At 36.9% G+C, this 17,147-nt stretch overlaps 1 protein-coding gene across 20 annotated transcripts in view; it reads right to left on the minus strand.

The window, feature by feature from the left end:
* The window catches only part of LOC134529441 (uncharacterized), a 631,226-nt gene that overhangs the window by 18,784 nt on the left and 595,295 nt on the right, over positions 1–17,147 (minus strand). For all 20 annotated transcript variants that reach the window (XR_010074585.1, XR_010074601.1, XR_010074599.1 and 17 more), the window contains one exon: positions 4,385–4,593. Coding sequence is in view for 1 of the 20 variants with exons in the window: in XM_063363542.1 (XP_063219612.1) it covers positions 4,590–4,593 (4 nt within the window). In the remaining 19 variants the exon portion in view is untranslated. The remainder of the gene's footprint in view (positions 1–4,384; positions 4,594–17,147) is intronic.

The following is a 17,147-nucleotide window of genomic DNA, read 5'->3' on the forward strand; positions in this document are numbered from 1 at the left end:
TTAAATTTTAACTATTTATTTCTAATTATTTAATCACATGCCACATATTGTATTTATTAGTCAGTGTACCGAACATAAGACACATAAAATTGTTTTAAAATTTCAATATTAATTCATGTGTGCCCGGCCCTCGGACGACTTTCAAGAGTGATACCTGGCGCTCACTATGAGTGAGATTGGCCATCGCTGACTTACAGTCAGAAGCAATCCCAACTCTCGCCTCTCGCCTCGTAGCAAACCGATATCATGATGGCCGGAACGTAATTCGAACCCGGACCCTATTTACTGCGAGTCCACTGCCTTTACCACAGCGTGGCGCCGCCTCGCTCCGTGCAAGAAGGTCAAGAAAATTAAATCACCGATTAATTTTCGCTTGAATACGTGTCAATAGATCCAACCAAACGCAACGGAATATAACCAGGTGACTGGTACAGTCATTGTTACGTGACTCGTATATTTGAAAGTTCTCACAATTTAGTACCAAATGGTCTACATTTCCTTCTGGCACTGTTTTTCTGTCAACAAGGTTTGTGTGATAGTCAGTTTTAGAAAACCTTTATAATATGTTGCTTTGCAAGTCACCCGGGTAGAGAAGTGATGCCAAACCCCGGCCAGCCACCTTTTCGCCACCTCGTCAGCTGCCAAGTACATCCACAGCATCTACTCGTCTCGCAGTCTCTCGCACCCACGCATTCGGCTACAATAACTCAGCTTCACTTCGTACTTTCGGTTACAAACGTATTTACTCACGAGGCAAAGTTTCTATCCCAGCTTTCAGCACGACTGAAAACTAATTTGTGGTTCAGAACCCACTAAAATCTTGGAAATACTATTTATGTAAGCATCTATGCATAACCACGTAACGTTTACCTTTACACATATGCAATCGTGTATACGATTTAACTTCAGATATGCATTACGTTAGGAATATTTGTGTGCAATCATTATGTTAAGTGGCTATAAAAATCATTGCTTTAATATTAAGTGTTTTTTAACATTATTATACTACAATAGTGAAAATTCACATATTAAATAAAGCGTTTTTTATCCAACCAGCGAGCTAATTTTAATTATCTGACTAAAATGCTTTTTTTTTTTTCGTAACATGACAGGATACATTTTTAGTCAGTATGGCATGACAACAACTTATACCATGCCCTCCACTCTGCCTGTTGCTCCATAACCAGGTCCAACACATGCAGTTGCATCTCACCAGCTGTTCAACCCAAAAATCTCCACCCAAGCTCTGCTTACTTCTCCGGTCTCCGCCACACATTCTGCTGTACACTGTTACACATTTTAACTTTCCATCTTCGAACAGAGCTGGTTACAAACTATACAGAGATCTTTATAAACTTATTGCTATCTTCGTAAGTTTACGGACACTGAGTTAACTTACTTTAAAAACGAATCCATTGGGAAATTCTTTGGTTTATTAACAAAACATTCAAAAACTGGTTAAGTCTACAGCAATAACACACTCTTTTGACCATGCGTGAGTTTGCCTTTGTTAAGAACGAAACATACAACTCGGAAGTATAACTACGGCGTCGTTTCTACGAAGATTCAGTTATTTGAAATTACGAAGAAAACTTCGTTTATTGGAGTTAAATTCTTCGTTGAAACGTCAGTAAATTTACTGTAATTTATAACAGCGTACCTTTTATTAATCAACTAACATAATCCGACATATTTGTTAAGGTAAAAAATGTTTGTGGTATCTAGTAGGCCATAGCAGTCTACGGCTGTATCCAGTCATTAAAAAACTAACTTCGACAACGACCAACATCGTGTGGTACAGTAAGGTGCTAAGCCAAATCAATCAGCATAAAAAACGAATTAAAACTGAAAGGCGCGTACACACTGGCGCGCCGCGCCTGCAATGCAACCCCCATTAGCATAATCGCCGGGTGAAGTGTGGGCTGAGCTTCGAGTCCGGGCAGAGCCGTGAGCCACCAACTGTTGCGACGAGCACTCAGGACGTCTTCAGCAGCGCGCAGGCAGTGGACATGGCGTGTGAGTGCTGTTAGGCCAGATAGAAGCCTATAAAACGCATCATGTGCTTTGGAATTCAATAAACAAAGATTGCTACAAAAAACCCAAACACCAGTTTAGATAAATTTTCTTAAAATTTTTAACACTACGTGTTGAGCTATATATATATATTTTTTTTTTAACCATGGTCAAATGTCGAGAGAAGTATTTTTTTCGCCTTGTGCGTTGTATTGATTTGCCGGTAAAACGGGAAGACAGTACAAGTGAGTATAGTGCAATATAATTGTGCGGACAATACAAGGAAATTACCCCCCCCCCCCCCACCGTTTTTATTGAAGGGAGAAGGTGTGGTGTTACAGGTCATTACTTTCAAGTTACCTTTCAATTACAAATTACTTCAGTATTATACCCAAAGCTAAGAACTTTCATTGGATGAGTTTTATACTTAATACTTCCATTGTAAATATATTTATTTTTATTAATTATTAATTTTATGGAGCCGGTTGTCTCATACAACAAGAAATAGGTGTGCAAAATGAAGGCCAAAAATTCGTATCTCCAAGTGCACCAAAACGAGTAAAAGTAAGACCACGATGTGATGGAACAGTACTGCTGCCGGATAATGTTGGCGTTTTACAATCTACTGCTGGAAAATTCAACACGTTTCCTGAACAGAGCGAGATTAAAACATTTTGCCCATTTTTAACTTCCAATATTGGGGGTTCGGGATGCTGTTTATGAAATTAAGAGGTTTATTTGAAACTCCTGGATACAATTATGACCAAGCTCGACTATTTCATTTCACTGCAACCGACATAATTTTTCTCTGTAATGCATGAGTAAACAACCAGCTTCCCAATCATCCGCTCAATCGGTTTCTCTTCCTGCACAACAACCACCACCCTTTGAGCGACGTCTATCTCATTCTTCTGCAGACGGTCTGTCCCTGACGCAACTAACTTCACATGCACAAGTAACTACACTGTCATCTGTCTCTGCTCGAGACGTACCCCTCAGATTGAAGTAACACTATTTCACCACTGGAGTCCATTCACTGTTCTTTAGCTCATTCCTCTGTGTTCTGACGATTTAAGTGATTAGCTTATACACAGATCTCCTTAAAATTTTGGTGTAAATTGGTTAATCTGTTCTTTATGTGAACTTAACTGATTTCATTTCTTTTCCTTGGAGTCATATTTTCAATATACTTTTGTTACATCATGCATGTTCTACATTTTTATAAATACATTTATCCAAATAAATTAAGAAAAACTAAGAAAGTATATTTGTTATGAGGTTCAAGTGTAATCGATATCTTATATTAACATTTCAAGGAATGCTGAGAACCTTTGAAATTCGGAAAATATATTGCTGGCTAGAATATTGTTACGAACGTTAGCAAGGCCGCGTCACGCGCAGGTGTACGCCGTAACATGAGATGTGCCGTGCGCACCTGGGTCGCCGCTTTATCTCCCCCCAACCCTCCGCTCCACCCGCGCGGCACTGTTAGTTTGACATCCGAAACCTGCCAGCTGCGGAGTTACGCGAGCCACCAACACGTGTTTTCGAGAGATTTCTGCCGGTCGGAACTGTTCGGAATGACGTGACTGGCCCCGGCCGCTCTCGTGAGTTCTGGAATTCCGCCGGGGCCTATATATATGCCCGAGCATGTCAGGGCAGGGAGTCTGAGTTGAGAGAGAGAGAGAGAGAGAGAGTTCAGGCGGGAGCCTTCCCTCAGCGGAGCTTCCGGGGCGATAGTGCCACGGGTGCGGCAGAGTGGCGAAGTCCTTGGACGAAGGTTCCAGGGCAGGGAGTGAGTGAGTGAGTGAGTGGAGTCGGGAGTTTTCCCGCGGCGAAGTTTCTGGGCGATAGTGCCGCGGGTGCGGCGGAGTCCCGAGCGAAGTTCCGAGCGAGGCGTCGAGTGGGATCTCGGCGAAGGGGAAGTGCGACGGCGGCGGCGGAGTGCGGCGACGGAGTCCTGCGACGGAGGACCACGAGGGGTGCTGCGGCGAGAGTGCGCCAGAGGTGCGGCCCAGCGAGGCGTGTGGATTGTGAGAAAAAAGTGACTGGAGGAAGCAACATTTTTTAAGTGCAATTTATTATTTGGCAATTTTATAAGATTAATTGTAAGTGATATAAGTAGTGGTCATCAATAAAACTTTGTGTGTGGTAGTAAAATCTTTAATTGGGCTATCCTTTATGAACCCGCGGTAAATCGTAACAATATGAATCTCCTACCGCTAAAAACCACAACATCTCGGCTATCATACGTTATAAATAAACAAAATTGTTAACTTCAGAACAATGAAGATTATCATTCCTAATAACGCTGTCAGGAAAATACTGTAAGGTATTAGTAAAAGTTGTGAACAATCAGTAGGCTACTTACTGATCTTGGAAAGTGATCGGTTCTTGTGTGTTTCCTTCTTGCAGATTTATAGTCCAATTTTCACCGCTAAACCTTCAAAGGTAGTCTGGTTCATCCGTGCCACATGCTTGGTGATGCTCGTCACGTGACCCGTCCCACGTGGTCTCGAGGCGCGCCAGAGTGCACGCGCCCAACGGCGCTGACCGCCCGCACCGAGCACGAGGCTTCATCTGCAAAAAAACAAGGACAATTGCAATGAATTTATCAGAAGATGGTAATAAATATTTCTATTATCATAATATTTGTAATATTGGTATGAGAATCTTTCAAATCCCTTTATAGATGTTTGTAAAAAAGAGTGATAAAATTATCAAGCAAGGCGATTTTGTACTCAAGTAAGATTCAAATTCTTTAACTAAGATTTTTGTCGCTTCAACAAGAGCAGGAACTTATCCAGAAACATTTTCTCTATCTTTGGAGACCGGCATTCTCAGAGGTTATGTATGTTGAGCTGATGAAGTACTAATAAGTACTTGTGTCCTCTCAGATTTGAAAACGGTGAGTAGTTTGATATTTTCTCAGCGAATGCCACAAACCTCAATTTATTTGTGTCTACTGTAACGATCCAAAGATCTGTCTTTAATTTTTAACTCTTATTTTACAGACCTTTCTGAGATATGTAGTGCTCGCGAAATTGTCATCGACATCTGTTGCATCCCACCAATATACTTAATAAAATTCTAACACTGACTGACAGACAACTCACAGATTAATCCGGTGGGTATAGAAGCATGAAATTTTGCATAGGATTTCATATTTGACAAGTATTTTCCTTTTACTATATAGACATGCAATAAGAAAAAAAATTTACGAAAATCGGCTCTCAAGGGTGGTTGCAGGGGAATTAAATCAAAATTTCCCTTCTTTCAATGCTATTGCATTGTTGGTTCTTTCTTCTTATCCATGGCAACGGCTATTGCACTGTTGATGCCTTCTGCGTCTCCTGGCGACAGCTGTTAGATTTTAATGCCTTATTCACTTTCAAATATTAATTATTAACGAAGGGAGCTGCGTAAGCATTAAAAATCAAAATTTCCTGTCTTTCAAGTATATTTCCTACAGACTTGACAGACTTGATCTGCTGTGTATAGCCCGGGTAGCGCCGGGCACTTCAGCTAGTAAAATATAATTTTACAGAATGACTGATTTAGGACCTCTATGTGAAGTGAAAAAGCACAGGACAAGAACAGAATAGCCCATTCTCAAATGACTTGAATGTCTTGTGCTTCTACGTGAAACAAAAGTAAAGGTTTGTAGTGAAGCCTTTTGTTAGGCGTTATGCCTTTTCTGATAAAGTAAACGCTTGAGAAAACAGTTGCTAAAGAAAAAATCCTCTAAAGATGGATGAGATCATCACCTGCCTGCATTGGAAATTGTAGGTGATGATCTTTTCCAAGTGCATAGCCCTACGCGTTTATGAATCTCATGTGTAATACCTCCAGATATCTCAAGAAACGACATAAATGGTTGAGACCGCTATGGTTTTCGATTTTAAAAAAAATTTGGCCACTCGACATCAGGAATGTAGAAAAAATTCAACATATTCTTTTTAGTAACATGAGTTAAAAAATATCGTAAATGCGTCAGGAACTGTGAACAATCAGAACGCCTGTTAAATCTTTTAACACTTCCTTAAACATCAGCAGTATCTGTTCCAGAAAAAACTAGGCTACCCATCTTGTAAAATACCAATTAAGAAGATGCACTGATATAAATTAAGATTTTTAATGTTCTACAGTGTCTGGTAAAATTGCATATCATGATTCTGGTGACTGATGACATGTCTTTGTGTCTGCCATTATTATTAATTATTATTGTTTATTTGACGGCATTAGTAAAATTAAATCTTACTGGCCCTTTCCACATATACTGAGGACAAAATACCTCAAGATATTTTGTTATGTAGTGAAGTACAGTGCGTACAAATACATTGGTTTGTGATCGTTTTAGTATGGTAGATAATTAAAAGGGGCAGTGAATTTAATAAATTACGGATGGATTTTTAAAAGATACAAAATTCAGCTAACTTAAACTTCTGTCTCTTCAGAAAATAATTTAATACATATTAGAAAGTGTACTGTAAAAACTGTTACAACTTAACTAACAACAAAACAAATCGATTTGTTGGGTTGAAAATCTTGGGCATTTTACCTTTTTTCTTTCATAGATTTACGAAGTGATTGAAGTGTCTTGTATTAAAAATTAATATTTAAAATATAGTAGTACAAATTCATTCTTCACATATGTCTATGTCATGATCATTAGTGGAACGGGTTTTACATTTTATAACTAGATGTACCCTACTACCATAAAGGCATTTGCATGTTTACTGTAGCAAGATTTTCATTTAAAGCTTCAATGCTGGAAGGCATGAATATCATAGCTCATAATGGTTAAATAATTAATTTCCTTCGTTTTTTGTTTTTAGTTTTTTATATCTTAACTTGTGTACACATAATAACATCTGCCATAGGATACTTCAATTATTAATGTTGGGTGATAAAAGAAACTGACGTTGCGTTGGTTAGATATATGTGTTTCTACTGTTATAAGACTAAGTCTATATATAGTTTCTGGCCAAACAATATAAACCATATAGGAAAATCTCATTGTAGTGTCTAATGCAATAAATGAACAAGAAAAATAATACACACATGTGAAAGAATTGTCTTAGATGTCTCAGTATAATTTGAAGGGATGTTAAGTTATTTGTAGAAAATTGAGGTTTGTCTGAGAAGTCACCGTAAAAAAAGAGGATTCCTACCATCAGCTGAAGTGAATATAGTTCTACAGACATCCACTTCGACATCCATGTTGCCTACGTAGATTAAAGGATGGGGGAAATTATCCCCCCCCCCCCTCGAAATCCTAAAAAATCTGTTAATATCTACGAGTTTACGGAGTCACGTACGTCACCAATGGTCCCCGTTCACTGCCATTTTCTGGAGGTAAGAAATCACACGCGTATTCTTTTAAATGGTTTGATTAATATATTTTACTATTTTACAGATGAATCAAACTAATTGCGACATTCAATCGCAGTGAACCATGCACGGAAGTTATATATACAGCAACATATTCTAACCTATTTTCCTTTTTCTTTGCTAGCTGCAGTCAGTGCTGCCAACTTTATTTTCTTAAAGTTGCGTGTTAATTGGGTCGGTATTCTTGGGCCTTTATTGCAAAATAAACGTACCGAGATGTTTTTCTCTAACTGGTGTTTGTAACTGATGTAAAATCAATGCAACAAGAAAATTATAGAAAGGAGGAAAAAGAAAGAAGGTACCGTAGCAGGCCCACGTACGAGTAAATAGGGAAACACTTGTGCAAAGAAAATTAATATTTCGGAGCTTAGTAATGGTGAATACCATACAGGTAATTTTGAACCTGTAGATTCTGAATACGAAGATTCTGAGACTAGTATGCTCGGCGCCCATGGAGCATACTGGTGTCTTCATAATATACATGATTCCCCTTCGGAAAAATGCTAGTCGTGACTAATGAAAGAAGAATGCGGAACTCGTTTGTAGGAAGCCATTTTATGTTGACAGCCCCACGCGTAGGGCAGTATTAAACATTAATCCTTGATTTATAACCTTATAACCACATTTAGTTTACCGTATTTCGAACTCATTTAATATTTCTATACAACAATATTTTTTATAACCCTGCCACGTTTAAAAATGAACATTCGAGAAATTTAAAAGTCCAAATTAGAAAATAACTATCAGTGATTTCCATCAGACTTCAATACATAAAAATGAAACAATTACATTGCAGTTTGTTACAATTTGCTCATGTTTCTCAATGTCAGAATATATTTTTCATTAGCAAACGATAGCATGCAGAACGATATTTGATTGTTATTCATATTGAAGTGGTTAGCGGTCAAAATTCATCTTCAGGCTGAACCGAGCTTCCCGGAGCCAGTGTGCAATCATTCAACGGATATTGCAAAGAGACTCCAAGTAATAGCAAAATTCACTTGCTACTTAATGAAATATCCGTGATTCTTGTTCAAACAAGCCCCTTTTCTTTCCTGCTTGCAAGAGAATGTCCTCATATCCTTCCATTGATACCATCACGAATCACACAAAGTTAACCCCATAGCCATCTCCAAGATGTCAAGTGATGCACTGCCATCTGCTGTCCTTCAAGACAGAGGGGTTAAAAGAAATCTTGTATTTTTTCTCCTGTTATGTTTCTGTCATACATATTTTCATTCTCCTTTCGCTGGCCGTGGAATTTTCCAGTCCACTTTAATAGATACGCGTAGATGATGGGTGTCCTTGACTGGACAATCCTTAAGAAATAAATATACATTCCCCAATAGATGAATAACCGTCATTAAATATTTTTTGCTAGGCCCTGGAATTGAACCATAATCTTCCGTGTGCTTTAATTCTTTTTGAGTTTTTGGCTACATTTGTTCTTGTCTTTTATTAAAAAAGACATGTCATTCATTCAAAAAATAAACATCAATCCCAGAATTACATCTAATGACTCAACCATTTATGGACAAGTTTTTTTTTGTTGCAGCCGTATTCAAGTAGTTCTTTTTTCGTAACTGTATTCTCATGATTTTGGAACATGATAAACTTTCAAACGTACATACCTTGCAAAATAACCCTCACTCTGCCTAGATGGAGACCAATATTCTGGCTAATAATCGCCATTTATTTTAATAAGTCAGAAACAAACCTAATACAAATAATTGTTTTGTTAAACTAATGACAAAATACCATCATCTTTTCTTTTGGTTTCTTATACTTTTTTACGAACACCAAATGTTTTGTGACATGCAGATACAAGAGTAAACACTTTAAAAGACTTTCAACACTTATTTATACGGTATGCGCAGTAGAATAACACGCTTTTGCAATAGTCTATGTAATAATTACTTCCCATTACTCCGAATGAACGCACTCACTGTATTGTTTACATCCAGTTAGGTTAGTAACTAGATAAGAATAGTACCTAGTTCCGAGACTTGCTGCTGAGGCGTTGAGTTCGGCCTCCATTTATTTGGCGACTACGTCAAAATGATTCGTTGAATTCTTGTTGAAATTCGCTTAACAGTTAAAACCCCTTCAATAATGTTTATTAGTGTTTAAATACCTTACATCTCGATATAACGAATTTGGTAGGAGTAATTTCGTTAAAATGGAACGAAAGTCGATGAACGTAAATGTGTCACAAAGATAGAGGACACGTGTATAGCAACATAAATCCTATATAATGACTTTCGTAAATATTTTGATTTTACTCGCATATTATTCAAGCGGCCTTGAGTATATAAGCGAAGACTGGACGACGCGACTCTTAGTCTGTTACTAGCTATGGTGGTGTGAGGATCATCAAGTTTGACTCGTCTGATACGTAAGTTCAGTAACGGTCTATTCTTAAAAACATGATGGAATCTTTAACATCTTTAAAGCCGAACTCAATGGAAGTTGTACCATCGTCGACGGGGACCCTGATGGCAGCGATGACGATGGCGATGCAAATCCCGTTGGCATCATCGACGACAACCACGAACACATTGACGGAAGTTGTACCATCCACAGCGGGAATCTCGCCAGCGACGACGCAGATTCCGATGACAGCTATGCCAATAACGAGACTTCAATGGTTGGTGATTAGTCAACAACTATCGGACATCGATGTCGATACTGACACGAGAAGAGAGAATGTGCTAATAATCCGTATCGTACAAAATTTTACTGCAAGAAATGTCACAGGGAGTTTACAAGAAACGATAATTTAAAAACACATGTCATAAGCTGCAAACAAAGTACTTCTCCCGCCAAACGGTTGAGACTGTCATTGCAAAAGACCCGTGTTGGTGCATTACTGAATAAGGATATATAGAGGAATACATACAAAAATATCCCTGTAAATTCTGTGAAAAGACATTTGCGTTCCCTCGAGGTGCACGAAGACATGAAAATAGGAAATGTGCGAAGTACCGATTACGCTTGGCGTTTCGCTGTGATAAGTGTCATATATGGTTTACTCGTATTGACAATTTGAGACGACATGTGAAAAACTGTAAAGGTATAGTCCATTCACCTACTGCTGACCAGCTAGTGTTGCATTCTGTCCCACAAGTTAAGGTTGAGACTCGTATACGCAATTTGATTTGCAGCAAGCAGCTTCGGCATCGACTCAAAGTGCAACACAGCCAACGACTGTTCTCGGTGCGTTCGGACCGAATTAAAATGGATTATACCTGGCGAAATTATCATTCCGTGGAATGACGAAAGACCTTATTACCTTGCGCCAAGAAGGATATTAATCAGTATGAAGAAGTATTGGCACTCGATCGATTAGTGAAGTATAATTTGTGACTAGAATGTACTTATGGTAAATCTAAGTAATTTCAAGATGAGACTTGCAAAAGCGAATTCAAGACCTATTGTACGATATAGAAAAGTCTGTTAAGTGAAGCCATTGAAAATATCCGTCGCGAAGAGGATAGAACCAGGGAAAAGGTAGCCTAAGACACTTATCTATGTCAATTAATTGCAAATGAGAACATACCGACTCTGCTCGCTGAAAAAATAACATTTAATATTGGCTCATATTTGCGTACTTGTAGTAGAGTATATTCTACGTAGTAAATTATTTTTGTGAAAAAAAAAAATTGTTTTATGTTTTGTACCTGGACCTTTTATAAATTGGAGATACTGAGGTTTGTTTTAACTAAACATTATAAATAAAGTTTTTTGAGCCTAAATTAAATTTTTGCATCGACAAAGTATCGAATCGAGGATTGAAATCAAACGAATCAATAAGCATACCAATCGCGGCCATTTCGGTTTGCATCGACATTGAAGTATTTGACAAGTGGGTCTTTTTGAATTTTATTTTTATTATCACCAGGTTTACAAGTAAACATGAATATATGTAAAAAATTTTGGGATGAGATACAATTTATAGTCTTTGTAAATATTACTTTATACAGTAGGGTTTATACTTACGTTTTAGAAATCTTTCAGTTTATTTTTTAATGGATTCGGATCTTATTTAAAACAGGAAAAATATGCAATAAGTATGATAGTTGCGTAATGATGCATCTATTGAGGTGTTTCCTCTGTGAGTGTATTTTTCTCCCCTCGATAATCCACCAATAATTGAAAACTATGAGGGTCATCGAGGGAGCTGAGCTAAATATACTTATAACTGTTTCACTAGTTGTAGTTAAACTTTTTTCTTTTGTTTTTTTAATAAATTGTTTTGTTTGTGTACTTTTATCTCTTATATATTTAATTGTTATTATTCTGAGGTTTTGAGTATTTTCTTATCAGAAGCAGATATATCTAGTCATTGTAGGAGAACTGATTATTCATTGCGAGGTTTATGCTGATTCTTCATTTCAACGTTTTTGTACAAAAAAAATGCTTTCCTGTATTTTTATTGTAAGGAGGATGCCGTAAGGGTGATATTGAGATTTACATTACATGCCCTGTCGCCTCTACATAGAAAGCATTTTTTTTTTATATTTCTGTTGGATTAATAAGCTTAAATATTTGTCTTCGATTAAAATTATTATCAGTTAAATAATATTCCGCAAGGTAAAATAAACATTCGCCTTTTGCCATTTGAATACAACTATTTTGTTTGTATTAAACAATGTTTATAGTGTTTACGTGTAAAATATAGCTTTCCGGTGGTGAATTCAATACATTCACGCTATGCTTAAATTCTCATTTTTTAACAGTGGATATATGTGTGTTATGACACATGAGTTAATTATATTCTTAGGATCTGATAATATTTTCATTCATTATAAAAATAATGTAAGGATAGACACCTTCGTACGCTTATTAATTTTTGATTAGAGAGTATGACGCTCCAGGTAAAAAACAAGAAGATGGGGGGGGGGGGGGTGTGTTTGTGTGCGATGATAGGGTTTTTTGAATGCGAGTATGTCTACGATTTACAATGGCTATATATTATATCCGCAATTTTCTGATCACATTTTGGGCTACTTGTTTTATTTATATTTTTATTTATTTCGATTCGTGGATATATTCATTCTTTGAAGGGCACAATAATATTAAATTGTAAATGTATAATATTAAAATATTAAACTTTTTCTGGTAACTTGAGTTTTCCATCAAGTAATTTTGTTTAATCGTTGGTTCCAGTTGTCCAACATCAGCTGATTCAGTCTCGTTTTCCGTGAAATAAGTATTTAATCTTCATATTTTTTATTTTTTTTATTTTCGGAATTTTCCAGGACAAACAGTGCAAAACTGCAATGGCGTATGTCCAAAAAAACTGCATTAAATCAAAATTCCTCATTGCATGAATCATTTAAAGAACGTGAAAAGCATTATGGTCGCGGTTTCCCTAAAGGGAGTGGTCTAATTTAGATATTGCGTGATGGATTTGCTATTATTGCCTTTTTCTGTTGTTTCTTAAGTGTTGTCGGTAATGAGGGGAATTTGTTACAGACTACCTACATCATCAACATTTTCTCACTTCTCATGGTGTTAATTATTTAGATCATGATAGCATTGTGGTTATTTGTTTCTCTTTTTTCTTTTCCATATCGGTTTTGATAGTGAGGTAATATTTTTCCCATCTACATATAGGTTTTTGGAGCCTATCTTTTTGCATGATTTTCCTACTTCTCATCAGATGTATTATTTTGATTATGGGAATAGTTTAGTTTTATGGGCTGGCTCTGTATCCTGCTGTGTCAGTAATCGAGTCTAGGATCGATGGGTTCTTGTTCGAGGGTTTCTATTAAAGGGTATCTGATATGTGTTTTTATGGGGTTTTAATTTCTGTGATTGGCAAACATAGCTTAATAGTGTTACCTACATTTCAGTGTATTGGGCTCTTAATGGGTACGTGTATATTTATTGCATAGGTACCTTACTATTGAATTGTATTATCATTGTTATGGTTATTATTATATTTGTTGTTATTGTAATTATAAATATTATTTATGTACTAATTTTTTCTCTTGGTTTACAGGCAAGGAGTTTTTTTTTCACAAATACACGATTTTTTTTAACCCTTTTATTCACACTTTGTTGATGCCTAAGTATATATTTTAAATTTTTTAACTAATCCATTTTTTAAATTTTTATGTAGAGGTATAAAATACATTAATGTTTAATTATTACTGTACATTTACTATTATATGTCCATAAAATAATGCCCTAGTTATAAATTTTAATAATATCAACTTAAGCGTTGTAGATTGTTGGCTCTAGGTCATAATTGAGGAGTAATTCAAACCGTTTTAGATAAGCGCATGCGTAAGTATTTCTTTGTTGTTTTCTCGCTTGCAGCGCACCTAAGTTGAAAGAATGGCTCTTTCCCTAATTAATATAGGGTAAATGCGGGATAGACGCCACAGCGGGAGTGATGCCACAATTAGCGTAGTTCTCAGTTCACTTACTAGATGGTGCGGTCATTGCTTCCATAGTATCCTGGCAGATGGCACAGTAATCCTCTCGCAGTCAGAGGCGCTTCTGTGAACGAGTAAGAACTGCGCTGGCGTTTATTCACTCGTAAGTATTGTTTACAGCTTTGAAATATTTTATTATCTGTTCGTTATTTTGCATTTATTAAACAAAAATTAAAATATATCTCAATATTTTAGTTGTATGTGTTTGTTCCATTCTTGGAACATACTATGGTAGTATATTTTGATATATCATCACTGTTAACACACTTTGGTGTAGTATGGCGTCTTTCCTTAGATTTTGGGAGAGATGCCACAGCTTTTTATGGGGAGAGATGCCACATCGGCTATATAAAATAACGCCTAGGGAGGGATGCCACATTTTTATGAGAATTAATATTCTATGGAAAGAAGTCATGGTAAGTCAAAATTTGATGGATAAGCCTCAAAATATTTTCAACATAGATGAAAGTGGTATCCAGTTGACAAACAAACCAGGGAAGGTTTTGACAATGAAAGGTGCCAAGGATGTCCATATTTTGACTCCTCGTGAGAGAGGCATAAACATAACTGTAATTGCATGTTGCAATGCAGAAGGAGTATTTCTACCACCAGTTCTTTTGATGAAAGGAGTGAATAAGAAAAAAGAATTCGTAGATGGACTCCCTCATGTGTCAGATGTTTACATGAACCCAAAGTCGTCGTTCATAACTACATAATTGTTTTTCAAATGGTTTGAGGAGCATTTTCTACCCCGGAAACCTCCTGGTAAGACTGTTTTGATTTTGTATGGCCATGCATCACATTACAACGCATTCGACATGTTGAGTCTGGCTGACAAAAATGATGTGATCATAGTATGTTTGCCTAGTCACACAACACAGGCTCTCCAGCCACTGGATCGTTCATTTTTTGGTCGCTTAAGGTCTATTACAACAACGAGGCCAAAGTGTAAATGCAACATCATAAGGACAGAAATATCACTAGATATCAGGCTGGATATCTCATTGGCAAAGCCTGGGAGAAGGCAGCATCAGTTGGTAATGCAGTTGCGGGGTTCAAAGCAACAGGAATATATCCCCTTAATCCCGACATTGTACCAGAGCACTTTTATGCAATATCTAATGCATCTGTTTCCACATTTACAACTATCAACACGCCACTTACTTCTAGCAGCCCTGTTTCATCAGCTTCCACAAATCATTCTACAGCACTTTCAGCTGCCATTCCATCAACATTTCGAGCCTCAAATCCAACCCCATCAGGATCTTCCACATTTGTTTTGACAACTTCAACCCCTGAAAGTGAATCTCTCCATACACCAACGAAATATCTTCATGAGGTTAGTTCCGTGCCAACTGCTCCAGTTTCTCTCAGCAAGAAAAGAAAACAATCTGCAGCAGTTTTGACATCGCCAGAAAACATTCAGAAATGCAAAGATTCCAAATAGAAGAAGCAAAAGAAACTAGAAAGACAGCTCAATACCAAAAAATGGAAGAATAAGGTACCAAAGAAGAAAAGTAAACATGCGAAAGTCGAAGAAGCAAGTGATGTTTACAAATTTGGTTTCAACGAGACACTTGCTACAAGTGAAGATGATGTGAGTACCAACAATTGTGTAGAATGCTGGGAAAATTACTACACCACTATAGAGAAAGCAGACTGGATTCGGTGCGAGGTGTGCCACAAGTGGCTCCACGAGTCATGTACGATGTATGGGCCCATGTGCAACACTTGCGGAAGAAAAGTGAAGAGACAGGACGTGAATAAAGTAAAAAAACATCAAGTGAGGCATCTCTCCCGATTTCCGTGGCATCTATCTCTCCCTTAGCCTGTGGGAGAGATGCCCAAAATTAACTTTCATTGTTATTTTTTATTGGGTTTTTAAATTATGTTATTACATTTTAATATTTCATCACTTCTCTGACATTATTTGAGAATTTTTTTAATGTATTAAAAATAATTTTATAGAATTTGTGATTTTTTTTTCAAAATATGTGGCATCTCTCCCGCAATTACCCTAAAGTGAACCTGTAAACTTTATTTGGCAACAGGATGGAGCCTTTCCCTATCGGAATCTCTTTGTGCGAGAGTGGCTGAACATCTGTCACTGATCAAGTGATTCACAATACAAAAAAAAATCGTTGAAATTAATAAAAATGTAATTATAGATGCTATTATTATGTTTTAAGTTTTTGTAAAAGCAACAAATTATTTGATGAAAAATGATTTTTTTCTCAATTTTTGACATTGGTATTATATAAGTTGTTACTTGATTTGTATATTAAAGTAAAAAGCCAGTTTTACTAATTTGGAACAAATATGCAAAGTGAATAACTTCAAAATATGCAATCACCAATAAAAAAAACTGTAACACAAACAGGAAGAGTAATATAGGAATGAAGGTCCGAAAACTGGGTCAGGGTCGAGGTGCGAGGTGCCGGTCCGCCATCTTGGATTGTGATGTCAAAGCGGCTATTTTTGATGTCAAATTTCCTAAAAATTCCTTAAAAATGACTCAAAATGATAAAAAAAACTCCCAGTAATTTCCCTATTTAGAGGGAATATTCCCGTTTTTTTCTCAAAAATTCAAATTTCTAAATTCTAAATGCCTCAAAATACATTTGCTTTAGGAAAAATGGGAATTCCTCATATCGGGCTTAAATTCTCCGACTTTGCTTTACTGAAATAGTCTTCCTTTTCCTGACAGAGTTTCTCGATGCATTGATGTGCATCAGAGTACACCGGGAATTGGAAAAAACTGCACCAATATTAGTATCTGTTTCGGGTCTGTAAGGTTCGTATTCGTTGACTAGACATCCTTGCGGCTACTGCGATATGTCGTTTTCATTTGTTCATGATGCACGAATACATGACATAAGTAAATGTACGAAGCATCCATCGGGTACACGTCGTTTGTCCTAAAATCGTTTGTCCTAAAGTGTTTATCCTAATTTCGTTTGTCCTAAAAATTAGGACAAACGACTTTAGGACAAACGACGTTAGGACAAACGACTTTAGGACAAACGACTTTAGGACAAACGAATTTTAGGACAAACGACGGAACAGCTTCAAAATATTTTTACTCTGAGTTTTAGGACAAACGACTTTAGGACAAACGACATTAGGACAAACGACTTTAGGACAAACGACTTTAGGACAAACGACTTTTAGGACAAACGACGGTTCCAGTATCGATAAATCCTTACTCTGAGTTTTAGGACAAACGACTTTAGGACAAACGACATTAGGACAAACGACTTTAGGACAAACGACATTAGGATAAACGACTTTAGG

This window comes from Bacillus rossius, chromosome 2 (assembly GCF_032445375.1).
Source record: "Bacillus rossius redtenbacheri isolate Brsri chromosome 2, Brsri_v3, whole genome shotgun sequence".
In the NCBI taxonomy this organism is placed as follows: Eukaryota; Metazoa; Arthropoda; class Insecta; order Phasmatodea; family Bacillidae; genus Bacillus; species Bacillus rossius.